This window comes from Miniopterus schreibersii (assembly GCF_964146895.1).
Source record: "Miniopterus schreibersii genome assembly, chromosome: 4".
Taxonomy (NCBI): domain Eukaryota; kingdom Metazoa; phylum Chordata; class Mammalia; order Chiroptera; family Miniopteridae; genus Miniopterus; species Miniopterus schreibersii.
The window spans coordinates 20,646,242-20,665,490 of record NC_138105.1 but is presented as its reverse complement, the minus strand read 5'-3'; the positions used below and the strand labels follow the sequence as shown (position 1 = coordinate 20,665,490).

General features: G+C 49.2%; 1 protein-coding gene across 1 annotated transcript in view; it reads right to left on the bottom strand.

The window, feature by feature from the left end:
- Positions 1-935: 935 nt before the first annotated feature.
- KLHL3 (kelch like family member 3) overlaps positions 936-19,249 on the bottom strand; it is a 108,078-nt gene continuing 89,764 nt past the window's right edge. Inside the window, exons 11-15 of the mRNA XM_081135535.1 lie at positions 18,320-18,421; positions 15,080-15,208; positions 11,450-11,590; positions 9,218-9,361; positions 936-5,396 (exon numbers count right to left, since the gene is read on the bottom strand). Coding sequence (XP_080991661.1) covers positions 5,368-5,396; positions 9,218-9,361; positions 11,450-11,590; positions 15,080-15,208; positions 18,320-18,421 — 545 coding nt within the window. The 3' untranslated portion in view covers positions 936-5,367. The remainder of the gene's footprint in view (positions 5,397-9,217; positions 9,362-11,449; positions 11,591-15,079; positions 15,209-18,319; positions 18,422-19,249) is intronic.

The window sequence follows — 19,249 nt, the reverse complement described above, 5'->3', positions numbered from 1 at the left end:
TGTGGATTAAAGGCCAAGCTATACAGCATTTAGCAGGGTGTTTGGCACAAAACAGGTACATAATCAATAGGGGCTACTGCTACTATCATCACAGTAACAAACAGGATTAGGGGGACATTTTTGGTCCAACCGGCCTGAAAACCTGGGCTTCAGCATTTTTCTCAAACCACTTTTGCATTTCCCTGGGGCCCCAGGGCGTCCTCTCCTGCACCCCCTCCTCCCCTCACCTCCTCAAGCTGAGTACAGAGGGTTAAGGACACGGGCTCTGGAGCGGCTCCGTTCTTTTCAGCCATCGCCACCTTGGGCAAGTTGGTTAACCTCTCCGCATGTCACATCTTCATCTGTAAAGAGATAACAGCAACTCAGAGGACTGTGGTGAAGACTAAATGCATCGATAATAAACAAAGCACTTGGAAAAGTGCCTGGCACATACTAAGTATTCAATAAATGTTAGCTATTATTACTACCTCATATGTGTTGATATCTTACAAATCAACATAGTTAATAAATAGCTGTATATATTTAATAAAATATAATTAATATTTGTATATTTAATAAAACATAAGAAAATACTTATAAAATCTCTAGGTATAAAAACAAACTTTAAAAAAGTCAGTGTCTATTTATAGCTGAATCTCTGTCTCCTCCGTGCGCCTGAGACCAGCACGCCCATGGCAGTGATGAGCAGGCAGCTGACCACACCCCCGAACACCTCCTGGAGGGACGGCCTCGCTGGGCCTCGTTCGGGAAGGTCTCTGTGGGGCTGGCACTGTTCTCGGGTCAGAGAACAGAGAACAAAGGAGCCCAGACCCTAGCCAGGAGATCTTAAGGAGGAAAACTTTAAACCTGAATGAGGCACAAAGTGGGAGGAGTAAGTCTGTCCCTTGGTCTGAGACGCAGTGGAGAGGCTGGACTACAGAAATGAGACGCTGAGAAAGGTTCTCACAGTTTGGCTTTTATTAAAATTAAAATAACAAAGTATGGGAAACTGGAACACGATTCCTGTTAAAATAGTACACTCGAGGATCTGTTTCTTCGGGGAGCACCGTCACCGCACGAGCACGTGACAGGTGTTCTTTTACAAGACACACAGTCCCTAGTGTCCAGGCAGGAAACACAGCTCGAGGGCCTCGCCGGGGCCATGTGTTGTGCGGGCGCCAGTGGCCAAGTCTGCCTGCGGCCGGGCAACGGCAGACGGCGCGCCCGCTCGCACACACACTCGGTGTCTCGCGTTTTCTTTCAAAGAAAGTATTGTACATGTCATACACAAATTAAACAACAAGAACGAGGGTCCTTTATTGCCACTGAGAAGGGGGGAAGATCACTTGAAATTTCATAACCAAAGGCAAGAACATAGCACTAGAGCACTTTGTTTCTGCAAACGCCACAGGCCCCTGCATTCTTGCCGCGGTAATCCCCGGGTCGCTGAGCCCGTGACAGAGGCCGCACGGCCCGCGGGCGTGACGACCCGCCGCCTCTCCACTCCCGAATGCTGGAAGCGCTGCCAGCTCCCTGCTGGGCCGGTAGGCACACGGCACAGCTGAACTTGAGGGGCTCAGGACTCTGAATAGTGCAAACACTTAAAAAAATACATTCCAACCTCCCTGCTTCTCCGGCAAACACTTAAAAACTCCAGTGAGCTGGAGTATGAGTTCGTTCAACCTCCCGACTTGATCCAACAAGGTGCAAATGGGGAGCATGGAGGCAATTCAAATGGCACCTGTCCCAATAATAATAAAAATAAGTTTTGGTTTTTTTAATGAGGCTAATGGCAGATAAATACACAAAAGAGAGCCTGGAGTGCAGACACAGTTCAAAAACAAGTAGTTCTGTAAGTGTGGTGTGAGCAGCTGTGAAGCACATGCTTACACATTCCTAACGGGGATCATGAGAGTGACCCTCCTTGAAGTTCACAGGCAAGAGGCTTCCAAAAGGGACGTCACCCGGCAGCAAAGGCATTAACTGTGGAGGATTCGGAAGAACATGGAGACAGAAGAGAACGGGGACCGGTGTACTGGACCGAGGGCACTCCCGGGAGCACTGCCGGGGGCAGGCCTGCTTCTGGGGCTTCTCCACGCCACAGCGGGCCAGGCTCAGTGCCAGGCAGGGAGGGCCGCCAGGAGGTAGGCCAACAGCCTCACCGCCGCAGAAAGCAGGCTCCCAAAGAGCAGACACAGATGGGCAAGTGCTGAGTCTGGCTTAATGTTAGTCCCTAAGGGTTTCAAGAAACACCAGTGACTGTGTTCTCTACCTGGAGCTACTGAAAATCAGTTTGGGGAGCATGAGAAACGAAGGGTAGACAGCTACAGGCATGGACTATGTTTAAGAGCGAATGACACATAGAACATAACATTCCATTATCATGGACAATAAAAAGCAGTTCAGATATCCTGAAAAGTTATCTTATAAAAATATCCACATTAAAATTTTAGCCTGAAAGCTGCAGCTTCAATTTTATAAAAAGGCAGTCTTTGAAAGGATCTGGCTCAGGAATATACAAACATTACACAACAGATATCAAAAGTAAGACAGCTCAAAAAGCATCTTAGGGGATGTTGCAACTGGTCTGTCACGAAATAAAATTAAGTATTCTTATTGCATAGCAGAAAATGAGGTCACTTTCCTTTGCATAATACTGCAGCTTTTAGATGGAGAGATGCCATTGGGTACTCATAAGGGATAACTTTGGGATTCAGAGTCGGACTTTTCTGTAGTCCAAATCAGCATCCAAGTAGCGTCTAAGCTGCTTCTGACCTTGGGCCCCAATTCCATTTCATTACTGATCAGATTTCAGACACGCCACTGGCAAAGCCGCATTCACAAGTAGCTGCGGCCACCTGAATGGGGGTTGGGGGTTTATCTACCACGTGACCAGCACGGACTTGAAAATAAGTCTGCTGTGTCCACCGTGGAGAGAGAACAGTACCTGGTGACAGAGAGACATCCAGTTTGTTATGGCATCTGTGGGCAGTTAGAGCAGTTGGGCTGTTTGGTGATGACATACCAGTGTTCTAATCCCCAAGAGAAAGGACACAGGATATAATGAACATGGCCTCAGCGGCACCACCAGTAGGGGCAGTGCTTCTTGGAAGGGAGACATGAGGTGGAACCAATAGCAAACATCCAAAAGTAGAAAACAGGACTGGCTAGCTTTCAGGGAAGGGACTCTTCTAGGAAGATGACACACAAGCAATAGCCTCTCCCACACAAGAGTGAAAGTCGAGCTCCTACTTGGAAGGGGAGGGAGTGGGGGATTCACCTTTTACCTGAAATCAGAAGCTGTGGGACCAGCACCCATCAGACCCCAAACTCACCCTCATCTCCACCACACACACACACACACACACACACACACACACACACGTGTGGGCACACCCGCCCCCCCAAAACTAAGTCCCAAACAAAAAGTTCATTCCATCAGTTTCCAACCCAGAGCCATTCAGAGCTCTGAAACCACAGTCGCCTCCAGGGCCAGACGAGAGCAGAGCACCCAGCTAAAGCGTGCTTTGATCCCCTTGCAGACATTTCTCCGGGTCCACCAGAGCTGGATATGCTGGCCTCTTCCCAAGGCTACTAAAAATTCTGGGTGCCTTGGTTCTCTCCTACTGTTTCACTGAATAACATATGCTCAACATCAGAAGTTTCATCTTCAAGAGAGTTCAGTGTCTAGTGCACAATAAATATAGTGTAAGTACACATAGTGGCCAGCTAGCTGGGGAAGAGCCTGGGTCTCTAACAGTGGGGTGAGGTGGGGAAACACCAGTCTCCTACGGCATCTGCTTGGAAGGGGTCTAGGTGTCTCAGGAGTCCAAGGTCAGGGTTCACAGAGCCCCTTGACTCCTTAGGTGGACCCTGACATCATGGAAGGTTAAACCCCAGGCCCCAAGGCGTGAGACTGTTCTCCAGACACAAAACCTCCCCTCCTTATGTCAAAAAGTCCAACAGATGCAACTTGCTAGTTTAGGAACAGCAGGGCTTTAGGGTTCTTTTTAATGCAAATGTCTCTGTGCTCCTTCAAATACCCTCCTCCCTCCGGATTAGCAAAATTCTCACTAGCTCCTCCCTTAAAATGCAAGTACCCCTAAGAGAGATCACACATCCAGGGCCTACCACCATCTCCTCCCCCACAGGGAAAGCGAGGAGGAGGGGAGTGTTCTGAGGGTTGGGGAGAAGGTACAGGCCCTGGAACAGGGGGAGAGCACAAGGAAAGGGAGACAAGGGCTCGGACAGACTTGACCTCCACCACCAAGTACCGAGGAGCAGCCCCAGCTGGTACACTCCTTTCATCCGTGCCCATCTGAGTCACATGTGACCCCATCCAATGCAGGGACAAACCTATCTGCATTTAGAGGTAGGGTGACCTTTTACTTAGCCTCTAAATCAGAACATTTTCAAGGGTAAATGGGATGTTGTGAATAATTACTCCTGGATAATAAATATAACGGGGACTTTCATATCCTGGAAAAAATCCAGATGTAGGATTCTCTCCAAGACCATTACAAGCAGGGTCAGAAGCCTTTCCACTTTGGTTTTGGTTTTTGTGTTGGTGTTTGATGTACATTTCTTTCCTAGTGTGTTGCTCAGGGCTTTTCTGAAGAGCTAGTTTTCCCAGCTGAACAGACACAGGATCCCCCAGTGGTCCGAAGACTGAGCAGTTCTCGTGTGCTTCCCGTGGGAGAGACCAAGAAAGAGCACCCGGCTGGGGGCCAGGGCACCCGCTTGTCCCCAGCTCTAGCACACAGGGGATGCAGTGCAGCTTTGAGAACTCGCGGCTCTTCTGCCAACAGTGCCAGTGGTCAAGGCCGCGTGTGCGCATGGTCAGAGCGCTGCTTCTCTCGCTGGTCCCTTCTGGACATCCCTGTCCAACTGGACCTCCAGCAGGCAACTGCGGCAGTAGTCTCAGGGTGCCCACGGCAAATCCAGGAGAGAGGTTTCTGTGATTTGATTTTTAGCGTAGCGGAAGGATCAGTAGTACAGGAATCCAGTAGAATGTCACAACCTGCCCTCAATTTAGTGAGACACCATGTTCTAAACACACATATACACAGCTCTCTCTCTTTCTCACACACACACACAAACACACGTTCTCATGCAAACATTGTCCCTGTAGAAACACAAAAAAGCCCAAAGGTGCCACCCGAAGCTATCAGGAACCCACTGCTCCGGACAGAGGCCAAAACCCCTCAGAGGTGCAGGAGGTGGGTCCCCAGTCTTCACTCCGGACTCTACGCTGCAAGTCGGAGGAGGGCGGTTCTCGCTCCACTGCAGACTCTCCCAGCGAGTGGGATCCAGCATCATGATCCCTCTGTTCTGAGTCCCAGGCAGCACCCCTTCCTTCCCTCACGTCCTGGCAGTGGGAGTTGGGGGTCACAAGGGCTTGTGAATCACAGCAACACCTAAGATGAAAGGGGGAGAAAGTTACCATCTCAGCCTCTCCAGTTATTCAGAGTCCCAAGGAGTCCATGGATCCAAGACATCCTAAGCAGAGAAAAGAAGTCTGTATCCAAATGCTGGCGGGCCTGTGGACTCAGGCTGCCAGCAGCCGGCTGTTTCCCACTCTAACAGCCAAGTCTCCACAAGCTATTTGAACCCACGAGCACAGTCCCTGGACACTGCAGGTTAATGGTCTCACCCACAGCATCACACAGATCCATCTCTTATTGTAACAGTGCCCCTTCCCAACCCTAGCACTTAGCTTAAAGACGCTCAGCACCCTCCCTGGAAACCCAGGGGCAGCTCCACAGCTCAAAGCTTGTGCCACTTTAAGAGAAGTAATGAACAATTCATGTCTACTTTTAGAAGACTGACTTCCTGAAAGAAAAACTGAATTGCAGTCCTACCTTTGCCACTAGTCAAGCTGCACTGGAGCCTCTTTACCTCTTTAGACTCAGTTCCAACATTATTCAACGTCATCTAACTGAAAGACCCCTCTGGCGCTAAGTTCTTTACTTGGATGAACACTCCAGACAGGGCAGGACGTGTTGCGGTTTTGGCCAAGTTGAACCATACTCAACAGCTAACTTTGTAAATCCATGTGTGACCCTGACATCCCTCTGAAATGGACCAAGGCCATGTGGCAGACACTGTAGGGTGGCTCAGCCAACATGCCCCTACTTGCTGTCCTCTACATAGAGACCAGCAAGTTATGAGCGCAGCTTCCCAGGCTACCTTTCCGCTGGACGTGCCATGTGACCCAGCCCCGTCAACAGGACTGTGAATGCAAGTCTGCTGGTGCTATGACTTTGGCTTCATGCCGTGTCCTGCCTGGAGTGCTCATGCAAGGCCCACGGGGCAGCAGAAGCTATTGATGAAGCTGGCAGAACAGAAAAGAGAGGAGAAGCCTGGTTCTTCAATGGCAGTCTGAGCCTCCAGACCTGCCCTTGACTTCTTTCTGCCTGAGACAAATACGTTCCTTCAGTATTTAAACAAGTATCTGTGAATTTCTCTGGGACCTGCAGCTGAACAAAACCCTAACTTACAGGTCAGGTCTACAAGTACGATGGCACCTGGAGCCTTATTTTAATATATTCCCATGACTATAAAAATCTTCTGGCTAAAGATGAAATTAAGAGAGCTTTGCTAAGAGAAACCCCAGTGTATCCCGATGGTGAGATTCTGCTAAGGAATTCATTACAGGTTAATGTCTAGATAAAGGTACAGACATAAAAGCTGAGAGGTAGCAGAACCCAAGGCCTCAGACCCAGATGTGCTGCCTGACCTTGAGAACAGCTTGACTGCACCTCAGGCTTCCCTTTCATAAGGCAGCTTTTTAAAAAATAAAAAATTTAAAAAGGCAGGCTTCTGTATTGTTTTTTAATATAAACTTTCTCTTTATTATAAAAGTAAAATATTCCCATTATGGAAAATGTAGAAGAGTACAAAGTAAAATAATCTGTTCCCTTCATACAAAGAGAATCACCATTACCTTTCTGGAATTATTTCCTGGCTTCTAATAAGAACCACAATAATTTTCTGAGTGGTTTCAAGGTGCCAAGCAGGCGTGTGCTAAGTGCTTTCCAACTATGGTAGAATTTCATTCTCACAACAGCTCTAAGAGGCATGGCATAATTTTATCTTCATTTTACAAATGAGGAAACAGAGGCTCAGCCCAATTGATTACCTTGCCCAGGGGCGCAGGGCTAGTGGCAGAGCTGGGATTCAAACTCAGGTCTGACTCCAATATCCTAAGCAGCAGCTACTCAACCCCCACGACCCAGGACTACATGACTGAGCTCACGCAGGGCATATATTTTGTATCCTCCTCTGCTAACCTAACAATCTGCCACAAATATTTTCATATGATATTAAAAATACTTGCACTGTATAAATATTCCACAGTTTATTTCACTGTTTCCCTTCTGTCAGACATTAAATCGTTCTCAGTGTTTTTGTTATTATAAATAATGCTCCAATAAATAATGTCCACAAATCTCTGTGTTCCAGACCACTTCCTTAGATGCCAAGATAACAGATTCACTCGGTCAATGGGTTTGAAGATAAATCACACATTTGCAAATCTTCTTTCCACTACGTCTGGAGTGAGCAGACAATAGAGATGGACACGAAATATTCGGCAGGTATATGAAATTCTAAGCCCTCACCCCTAAGCCCGCCTCTCTCACTGAGGCGTGCATGGAGCCAAGTGTCCCTCGCCGGCCCCACTGCCTCCTAGTATAAAATGCCCTGCTTGTCCCACCACGACTTCAAAAAGAAAAGTGCGAGTTTTAATAATTAACCATGAGAACAGGATCACTCTAGGACAAAAATGCCTCTAACATCTTTTATCTTGATTAGAGAAGAATCTTAAATGAGGAAATAAAAGTAAAATAAGCTCACTGCAATTAAACCTTGTGTTGACAGAAGGTGGAAGGCAATGAAAACCCCTTTGAGCCCACTAGGCCCAATCTTCCTTTGCCCTGAAATCCAAACAAGAAGGAGTGCTTGATCTTTCTAACACAAAATACGGGAAGAATTCCATCAGCGTGATCCTTACATAGGCTAAATGAGAGAAAGGTCGTAAAATACTTAGGATTATGCCTGGCACATTGTATGTGCTCGATAAATACATGTTAGCTCTAATGATTCCAGTTTCTGGAAAAACCAGATACAAGGAGCTGGGCTACATGACGGAAATACATTTGCTTGTCTCCCTATCGATCCCTGACCTCAGCGACACCAACCCTGATCCTGCCCCTGCACCTCACCAAACACACTACACACACTCCCCAGGAATGAGCCTCACACCTTACTCCTCCCGCCAGTCTCCTGCATGGAATGCTTTTTCCCCCAGCCCTGAACTTGGGTCATACAAAGGGCCTGGGGTTGGGGGAGTCAGACCTGGGTTTGAATTGTGACTTTGCCATTTTTTCGCTGTGTGACTTTGGACAGGTTACTCAAACCCTCTAAACCTCAATTTCAACATCTGTAACATGGAAGGGAACAGTCCCGTTTGACCAGAGGGCTGTTGACAATATGTAAGCAAATACCTACACTGTATTGACACACTGCCTGGTGGCACAGGGAGGAGGCACCAGCAAAGGGCAGCTTCCTGTGTGATCATGACCCGCCCTCCAAGTTCAGTCAAGCCCCATCTCCTTCGGGAGGTGTTCCCTGACTGCCAGCTCTCACCTGCCGTGCCCTAAGCCTGCCCTCCATTTAGAACTTAGGTGTGCATCATCTTGTGTTTCCTGTTTTGTGTAGGCAGCTCTTAACTTCCAACTTAATTTCTGGAAAGCAAGAACTGTATCTTATTCCACCTAGAAGACCAGCACGAACCAACCAGGGATGGCAATGAAATTCTAAAGCCTCTTGTGATGACTTAGACGAACTGAAGAGGCCCCTGGAACGCTGCTGAAGCTCCTGCGCAGCCTGTCAGATCCAGTGCCTGCCCCACCCCTGGCAGCTGCTTGCCCAGAAGGCTGCCATAGAAATACTGTAACTCATGGGCCCTGGTCGTCTCTGCTGGGCCTCAGGGATATATTTGGTTACAGATACAAAAAAAAAAAAAAAAGGAAAGGAAAAAAAGAAAAGACTTCCGAGGCTACATTCAGGTTTGCTGGGGAAACTGTGCTAACTATGCGTACCTGTAGTGGGCACAGGACGATGGAGTGGGGACCATGATCTGCCATCCCTGGAGAAGGCACTCAGTCCCAGGTTAAGCAAGCTTACCCCTGCCCACCCTGTGCCCTAGCGTGGGGGGCGGGGGGGGCCCACCGACCTGCGTAGCTCCGCCCCGTGCTCATGTTGGTTGGCAGCAGCGTCCATTTGTCAGTGGCGGGGTTGTAGTACTCCACCGAGGCCAAGTTGCAGGACCCGTCATCCCCTCCGACCACGTACAGGAGTCCATTCACCGCACAGACCCCTGGGAATCGAGCAGAAGCCAGAGGGCATGTGACAGCAGCGGCACCAGGAATCAGAACGGACAGGCGGCAAATACATCGGGATGGCCCCGGAGGCTCTCTCCCTCCCCTCACGGTAGCACGAGAGAGAACTGGCTCCGCAGGTCGGAGTCTGCTCAACAAAGTCCATACTGAAAACGGCCACTGGGCTCGGCGATCCCCCTTTCTGACAAGGTCACTTCTCTGCCCAGGGAGCTCCCACGACCGCATGGTCTTACAATTGTTCCCTTTCCCAACTCTGTCAGTATGGACAGCGTTATGGGTACGGGCCTCTGCCCCCTGCAGTGCTGGCCACCGGTGCCCGCAGGCCTCCCGCTCAGCCTGAGCTGCGGCATGAGACAGCTCGGGGGACTTCATGCCCGCGGCTGCCACTCTGCTCGTAAGCTTTCCCCGATAAACCCTACTATATCCACACTTATGACAGGGTTTATCAGTGGAGCTAATGGTTGTGTCTGTGATCCCTCCACGTAACCGGGGTCTAAATCCACACAAAGCTCCCAGGGGTGTGGCACTTCGCCCACCCTGATCTCAGGGGGAGCTGGTTTGGAGGCAAGATCTCATTAGCGGGGACTCAAAATATGAAAATGTAATTCTTGCTCATCAAGTCTTTAAAAGGCCATAGTCCAATATACTGTGTATTTTTTAAAAATCAGAGTAAGGGATTGATGATACTCAAAAGGCAGTAATTATCAGTGTTGGTGACGATGCTCTTAAATGCTGGTGAGAGTACAAAGCGCACCTCCTTCCAGGGTGTGTCGAAAGCACATGTGCCCCCCTGACTCAAAAATCCACTTCTGGCCTTTTATTCTGAAAAATAACTTTAGATGTAGGTACTGGTTAACTATAAGGACCATTTATAATAGCTAAAGCATTACTTATAGAAAAGGTGGGAAATAATCTAAAAAGTCCAATAGTGGATTAGTTACTTAAATTATGATATAGGCACTTAAAATAATATCATGTAAATATATTTAGTGTTATAATAAGACAGTCATGAAAGATTGTAAAGTGGATTAAAAGGCAGGTTATAAAACCTGATTCAATTTCTGCTACAAAAAATAGAAATAACTATATGTAAATGTGCGTACATAGACACATTTACATCTAAATTTAATTCTCAGACTGTAGATAGAGCAGCTGTCTGGAGGGTTCTGTAATTCCTCACTCAGGTGGCTTAAGGCCAAATGACAAGTTATGTCACAGCAGGCTTATCAGACAATGGCCAAATTAATAAACTCTCCCGTTCACAGTTTCAACAAGTCAGCTACAGATGGGTTTAGCGAACAGGTAATTTGGGTATAAAGGAAGTAAATCTGCCTGTAAGTCACCTTGTCTTTCCAACCTGGGAAGCTGGGCTAAGCCACCACTTTCTTCGAGTAAGGAAGCTTAAAGCAGACATACTAACACAGGGCATGACCCACAGGGCTAAGTTCTAAAATGAAACAGTCTAATAGGGGTGCCAGGCTCCAGGAATAAAAACCTAAACACTCCAAGGTCAGTCATTCCTACAGAAAGGAAAAGGGTAGGGAAGGAAAGGCAGGACGTGTAAGGAAGGGAGTGAGGAAAGTGGTTCTGTTGGAGAGAGAGTCATAAATCCCCTCACAGCTACCCCTGCGAGGAGGCAGACTGGTTTCAGGTGGGAAGTGAGAGGTTCTCATGACCAGGTGCTGGCAAAGAAAAGATAAAACCAAGTGGCATTGCCTGGCCATGTCCACGTGGCCCTGTGTGCAACAGAGCCACTGGGCAGGGGCACTGGTGGCAACCAGAGGGCTTTTCTATGTCTCTGTCCATCTCTGGGCACTGAAAGCCATCACCCTTCTCTGAGAGGGAAGGAACCCTCTGCATCTAAATGGGGGACTCTGTGGCTCGCTTTTGGGGTTCTAAGCTCTAGCCCAGAGCCTCCCCTAGCCCAGAGCCTACCAGCAAATGGACACACCCAGTCCATGATGCCAGCTCAGCCCCAGGCCTGGGAGTCCTCTTTTAGAGCTAGGATTTGCAGGGAGAAAAGACCCACAACCCCCAAGGGGAGACGGAGGGAGCAGTCACACTACCTGCATTGCGCCGGCACATGTTCATGTCTGCCACCTGCCTCCAGGTGTTTGTTCCAGGATCATAGACCTCGACGCTCTTCCTCACCAAGGGCCCGTCGTGCCCGCCTGTGGCGTACAGCTGTCCGCTGAGGACCCCAACCCCTGAAAGGCAGAGCACAGTGTCCCAGCCTCAGGCTGGCTATAGTGACCAGAAACCAGGAGGCCTGGCATCCAGTCCTGACAGCTACCACCAGCAGGGCGACATGGGGAGTGCTGCTTTGTTCCCTTGGACCTCGGTGTCCTCATCTGGAAAACAAATATAATGACACCCTGCCGCCTCATACGAGTGTCAGCCTGTAAACATCAAAATAAAGAGCAAATATGACCCCATCTCTACTTAAAGAAACATAAAAAATATATTTTATATATGTGCACATACATAATGTGTGTGTAAATTAAATGGGGGCTCACATACAAAGGAAAAAGGGAAAAAAGAAAGGAAAGAACCCCACCACGACATTAAAAGTAGTTATTTCTGAGTGGTAAAACTGTCTCTCCTCTCCATCTGCCTTTCTATATGGCCTAGTTTTCCTTCACTGTTGTATTAGTTTTATTACTCAGCCTTATATCAGTTGAGCGGGAAGAGTTAAAGATGGAAACTTAGCCACACAGCAGGTGCACTGAGATCATTATTGTGAGACCCCGGAGACCTCCCCGCTGGTCTGGAAGCAGACGCCATTCCCCCCTCCTAGGTGGCAGAGGGGCATTAAATCCCTCACAGTGTTGACAGGCCTCAGCTGAGTGCCAGAACTGCATCACTTACAAGTTTTAGTGTAACCGTTAAAAATCCTTTAATAGAAGTCAAGAAAATAAAAGCCAGAAAGGAGGGTGGCACAGTACCCTCGAAAGAGCAACCTGGTGGGTGGGATACCTGGGTCCTGGCCCAGACTCCAACATCCCCTTTCTGGGCCTCAGTTTCCCCATTGTAAAGGGGGGGCTGGGCTAGATGAGTAGTTCCAGTGCACCCGGATGACCCCCAGACAGGCTGCATCTCAGTCGGCTGGGGACCTTTTTGAAAACATAGATTGCAGGGCTTCACTCCCAGAGACACTGGTGGGAATCAGAAAATGTACCCCAGGTGACTGGGATGCACAGCCAGGTTTTAGACCCAAGGACTCGATTTCTAGAATATAAGATTTTATGTCTTATCACATTTCCCTGGGCCTGGAGGTAGGTGGTAGGTTCTCAACAAATAGTGTTTGAATGACAAAATATGTAAAATCTCATTCAGCAGTTACGCTGGTTGGCTCGCAGTTCCCTGTGGCTGCCCTAAGCCAGCAGCAGATGGTGGTGTTATATCAACAATGGCTGTCGAACGGGCTAGGACAGTTTCCCACGGGTGTGCCGCAATAATTTTTAAATCATGCGGTACCTGACTGTTTAGCCAGGGGTGCTGATCTCTTTTTCCTTAGACAAATAAAAAAATGACAACAGCCAACACAACAGTAGCCATCTAGTGTGAATGAATCTAAATTATACCTACTTTTTGTCAGATCAGCAAAAAATATATTTTTTGGTGTGCCGCAGAATTTTAGTAATTAGTTTATGTGTGCCGTGAGATGAAAACGTTGAAACTTGCTGGCCAAGGATAATACAGTTCAGTGTTCCGAAGGCGCCTCACCCCCCCCCCTCTGCACGCAGCAGGAACGAGCATGCCCGGGGACCAAAAACGGCCTCTTTCCCCACGAGCATCTGCGGGCAGTTGCCCTGCCCTGTGAGGAAGCAGGCAGCCTTCCGGGCACTCAGGGGCACCACTGCCCTTTTGCAGCCTCCTCTGCGAACATTCATGCAGAGGTTTCCTGACCCTACAGCCACTCGGTTCAGGCAACCAGAGGTCAGGGTCTCCGGGTCCTCAGCCACCGAAGACCACCCACGGCCACAAGTATGTGGATTCCCAGCTCCAGAGGTGAGGCCAGTGCCGAAATCAAGGTCCCTGTGCTTCCCTGCAACACAGGCAGCAGAGCTGTAACCATCCAGGTCTTCCAACCCAGGTGAGAGGCAGGGGTGCCGGCTGCCCTCCTGCACCTTTTGCTTGAGGCGTTCCCAGAGGCAACCACGCATTCAGAAGGTGCTGCTCCACCCCTGCTGGGCTGTCCCTACGTCCCCGGGCTTTACACCTGCTCTCACACCGCAAGCCACAGAGGATTTTTAGGAAGTACAAAGACGACTCTACCAAGACTCTATAAACCCAAGTTACCAAAACAGCTCTAAGAAGGAAGAACCATGGGATTGGTGAATTGAATTGGCCCCATGGGAAGATCTACTGCAACCCACTCATTTCACATCCCAGGAACTGGAGGCCAGAAAGGGGAGAGGGCCTTGCCCGAGGTCCCACAGCAAGTTCAAGCAGACCCGGCAGGCCCAGCCCAGGCCTCCTGACTTTCATTATCCGCTGATAACGGGAGTGCCAACCCATCAGGACCAGCAGAGACAAGCTCCCTGAAAACTGCGTTCCCAACGTACAGCTTCACAAGTGAAATCATTCAGCTTTTTCTTCTCTAACCAGTGAACACACAAAGGTTCTTGAAAAATATGAAAACAGCATAATTTTGAAGGAATGCTGAGGAAGTGGTCATGTGTTTAGCACTATAAAATGAGATCACAACTCACTCTTCAAAAATACAAAAAAAGAGAAAGGCCCAACATTGTGGGGAAACGCCCAACGGTTGCTTCCCTTCCCAGAGTCACACAACCTTCCTGCCAGGCCCAGGCTGGTCATCGGGCAGCACGCCCCACAGGAACTGGGACAGAAAGCCACTGCCCAGTCTCCAGGGCCTCTCAGAGCCTCGCCTTTGGGCCTCTAAGATGATGGGGGAAGACAAAATGGGCAGAAGGGAGCGTTGCTCCACCTCCTAGAAAATGCCAAAGGACCACACAGCTCCCAGTCCTCCCACGGGAAGTGAAACGAGAGGTCATTCTCTCCCCGCCTGGGGAGAGGGTAAAGCAGGGCATAGTGAGGGGGGCGATATAAGTCTATCTCCACATATGAACACTAATAGCCTGGCTTTCAATCCCCAAGACAGAGACATGGACAGGCAAGTTTTCGCTTTTCCCCTGGAAACTGGGGTAGCTGGGCTCGTCCTACTTTGTAAGAATGAGACTAATAATTGGGGGTCAGAAAAGCTAACTTTGAAGTGAGACAGACCTGAGTGCGAATCCTGACTCTGCCAGCTCCTAAGGACGTAACCTTGAGCAAATTACTCAGTCCCGGGCTGACTTACTTTCTTAATCTGCTAAGTGAAATGAACATTGCGTCTGCCTCCTAGGGCTGTACTGAGGATTAAATGAACCGAGTCACAGAAAGTCCCTATTAGGACAGAGCCTGGCGCATACCAAGCCTCACTTTCAGGAGATGCAGACACCTCCACAGAGTGGCAGGGATGGGGAGAACACTGTCCCATCTGCTTTCTCGCAAAGCGACCCCAGGGAAAGGTCAGCTGATGCGCCAGTGTGGAGCCGCAAGGTGCGGGGGGGATCGTGCGGACTGGAGGCAAAGAAGAGGGGGGTTAAGAGGTAGAATGTTGGGGGCTGGTCTCCAGACCCACCTGTGAGCAGATCGCACAGAGCCTGCGTCCGCGGCCCCCCCCATACCTGCGCCACTGCGGCGGGTGCTCATGTCCGCCACGTATGTCCACTCGTTGGTCGCCGGGTTGTACTGCTCCACGGTGCTCAGACACTGGCGGGAGGCCCCATCGTAACCCCCAACAGCATAGAGCTTTCCTGGAACAGACAAAACAGCTGAGGGTGGTGCTGCGGGCACTGGCATGGAACCAGGGCATGACTGCAACTCCACCTTTAACCCACCCACCGGGCACCCTCACCTCCATCAGAGCTCAGGGCCCCTACCCTCCGTGGGGCCACGACTTCCTCCCCGGCCAGGATAAGCATCCTTCGCATCTCAGACTTCTACTTCCTCTTACGTCCTGAGCTCCTTGAAGCAGTACTGAGCCTCCTTCTAAATAAGCACCCCAAACTCCCGGCGCAAAGCTATGGCCAGGCACTGCGGGGGCTCAGCGTCTTCTTACTAGCCAACCATGTGAGACCTTGTCCAGAACAAGGCTCCGAGAGATGGGAAACCAGAGGGCCCCAGCTACAGGCAGGCAGGCTGATTCTCTGGCTAAATGCTCACAATAGCAGACGGAACAAATATGAGAAAATATTCTTTGGTGAGAGCCCAAACCCTGTCTTAGCCGCGGTTCGTGCTCTGTCTACAACTCTTGCAGGCGGAGCGTGTGAACGGCGGCTCTGTGTGCACTCTGGGCCGACACGGCTAGAATTTATCTGCACACTCCCTTGTGACCTCTGAGCCCTAAAGCACCATCACCTATTTTTAAAATAAAAATACTGTAAGCCCTTATCTAAGAGCATCATCTCTGCCTGGGGTTGAGGGTGAGGCTGGGAAGAGGAAATTGCTATTTAAGCTCTCTGAGCGGGGACTGAAACATTTTGGGCTGAACAAGAAGGCTTAGAATGCGGTAGGAGGGTGTCGTGTGTGAGTGTGTGTGTGTGTGTGTGAGTGATGGGGAATCCTACTTTACCTGTAGACCTCAAACCTTTGGGGGACCATGGAGTTATACCAAAGATCTTAAACACTAGCTATATATTAAATAAATAGCACCAGATGCAAGTCTACTTAACAGGCTTACTTAAAATATTTTTTGTCAACATGTGCCTTCTTAATAGAGAAATACCAAGAGTGCAACTAGTGTGTTAAAACCTGCAATTATTTTATGTTAAAAAGAGATTCTCAGGCTCAAAATATTGCCGTTTCAGGACTTACCACCAACTGCCCTGCAGGGACTAAAACATGTTCAATTATTTCTTCTTCTGTCTTTGAGCCTGGTTTTGTTTTCTGCCCCACAGTCCTCTCAACTGGCCCTTCTAAAAAAAGGAACACCTCCTCCCCAGCTCTGCCCTCACCTGGGCCAGAGAGGAAAATTCTGACTCAGCAGCTCCTCCAGGCGCCAGGCCGCTCGCACCGGGTGTGCTGGCTCAGGCACAGCAACCGGCTCACCCAGCTGCCCGCCACTCGCCAGAGCCTAAGCCACCCAGGGAGGAGAGAGGCGTGGGCGTGGAGGGGACAAGAAGCTCCGCAGAGCAACCCCAGTAGCCCGAAGTCGTACTCCCCACAACACGACCTCCGCTCAGCCTGGAGCCTGCGCCGAATCTCCGAGCCTCCGCCCCTTTTCCTAAGCAGGGATTCTTCTAAGCAGCCAGTAGCAAATGATCCTGATTTCCACTCTTTGTTTTTTTCTAGTGCCATTCAGACTATATACCTATGGTTAGGGGATGATGGGGGGGCGGTCATGTGGAAACGACACGGAAAGCTGTAGCGACAAGGCCACAGCGAAGCAGAGTCCACTCAAGATTCTCCAACATTCTGGGACTCTCTGCTGCCCAGGATGACTCACAGCCAAAGAGCTTCCACCTCAGAACGGACAAGATACACAGATGGCCTGTCCGCCCTCCATGTCAGCAGGCACGCGACAAGACGGCAGTTCTTCCACAGCACAGAACGCGCTCACAGGAGCCTTTGTCAAGGGGAGTACTTGAGATTATTACCATGAAGGTACCTCCTCTAATCCCCATCAACCGTTCCGACCCTGCTGAAAAAATACCCACTCAAGGTTTCTCCTTGAGTCTTTTGCGGGGATGTGCTATTTTAAACCCCTGGCTAAGGAACGAGGGGGGAATGGGAACAAAGCACTTATACTTGGCAGACAAATCAACTTCTGTTCCACCAGGAGGAAGAGATGGCGAGAAACGATTTATCCTTGCACTCGCTAACATGGCTTGTTCTCCAGGATGCTACAGTAATATGAAAATTTAAACTGCGCAATACTGGTACAGACTGAGAAATGCGGTGAGAAAAGAGAATCTTCTACTGATATCTAATTCACTGCATTCCGCACTCCTGAGTGCACACAAAGCCCTCGTGTGTGGTCTTGTGCACGCCCGTGAGACAGAGAAAGTGCATATGCCTGAAGGCACAGAAATTCCAGCTAAGACAGCTAATCGATCAGTGTTGTTCAGCAAAGTATAAAGTTTTAGTCCAAATAATACTGTATGCTTTAATACACTGAATTCACATGTTTATAAAACTCCTCCCTGTTAGCATTGTCTAAAGGTCTGCAGGAGTGTGCACAGTGGAAAGAGCACTGGGTTAGGAGTCAGACCTGGCTCAAGGACTGGCTGTGCTATTTACTAACAAGGGGCACATCACTTACCCCTCTGGGACTCAGTTTGCCAGAATGGAGAAAATCTAAATTCTGCGTATCTCCTTCAGAAAGGTTTTGGGGGAGGAAATGAGGAATTGGATGTGAAAACCATTTACAAACTACAGTGTACTGTCTAATAGGGCCCACACCTCACCACTCTCTCCCGCATCACCCACACACCTTTCCTGACTAGAGCAGGACTCTACCACCAACCTGCCCTGCAGGAACTGTTCAGTCCTGGGGAGAGATGCCCACCTCACTCAGGTTTCTGTTAATGTTCATATATGAACATGAGGACAAAATTAATTAAACAGTTAATTCTCACCCCCTCTACCTACTGACTCTGGATTCCTCACTCTTCTCCCCTCCCCAACCTATAACAGAACTATTAACAAGTGGCCGAGGTGACAGGCAGCTTTACCTTCTAGACTCCTCCTAGTCACCTGCTTAGGTGCCTCGGGCCAGCAGCTTCACCTGAGTCTCAACTTTCTTTATCTGTTAAATTAGGACACTAGTACCTGACTCAGAGCAGTGATGAAAGGAATAGAGCCAGAGAACCAGGAGAAGAACGATGCCGGTGCCAAGACAGGCCACCACCCCTGCTGCTCCTTACCCTCCACGACACCCACACCCACACTGCTCCGCCGTGTGTTCATCGGGGCCACGAAGAACCACTCGTTGGTCTTGTAGCTGTAGGCTTCCACCGATGCTAGGCCTGGGAGACAAGAGACTCATGAGATTTCTATGGCAACAAGCCTCACCCTGTGTCAAGAAACTGAGGATGGGGAGGAGTGCAGACCTGGGGGCTGGAAACCTGGGTGGAAACCTGCCTCACTGTGGTGGCCCCTTGGCAGCTGCCTGAAACACATCTGCAAGGACAGGGGTTATAACTGAACTTGCAAACATAAATTGTTAAATCTACAGAACAGAATAAATACCTGAGGTTGTTTTACTAAATACCTATTCCAACACTCTTTTCCCTTGTCTTCATCTACCTTAGAAGCTGAAAAGCTGAAAACTTGCCTTCCCAGACTCCCTTGCAGCTAGGGGTAACCAAGACAATGTGACCTACCCAGAAGTCTGACAGGGATTTCTGAAATAGTCTTTCCTTTTTTGATACAGATGCCACCCCTTCCTGCTTTTTGTACCTGGGACACAAATATGTTGGCTGGAACTGTAATGGCCATCTTGTGATCATGAGGATAAGGCCAAGAGACTCTTACAGAACTGGGCCCCAATATTTTTGAACGAATGGAGCAAGTCAGCAGCTGCCAACCTCTAGACTTCTTGTTCCATGAGTAAAACTAAATCTCTCATTTTTTAAGCCACAGTTTAGTCAGTTTTTCTAATTACAGCCAAAAGAAAATCCTAAAAGAATTATTAAAAAAACAATGTCCCCCCCCACCACCCCTTAGCTCTCTCTATTCCCAGGTCCCGTTACTACAGGCAGCCCCGGGGGAGCTAAAGACCCTGGAGTTACATGAGTGAGGCAAAGAGAAGGCTGGTAAAAGTCACCAACTTGTAAAGACACAAATGAAAATTC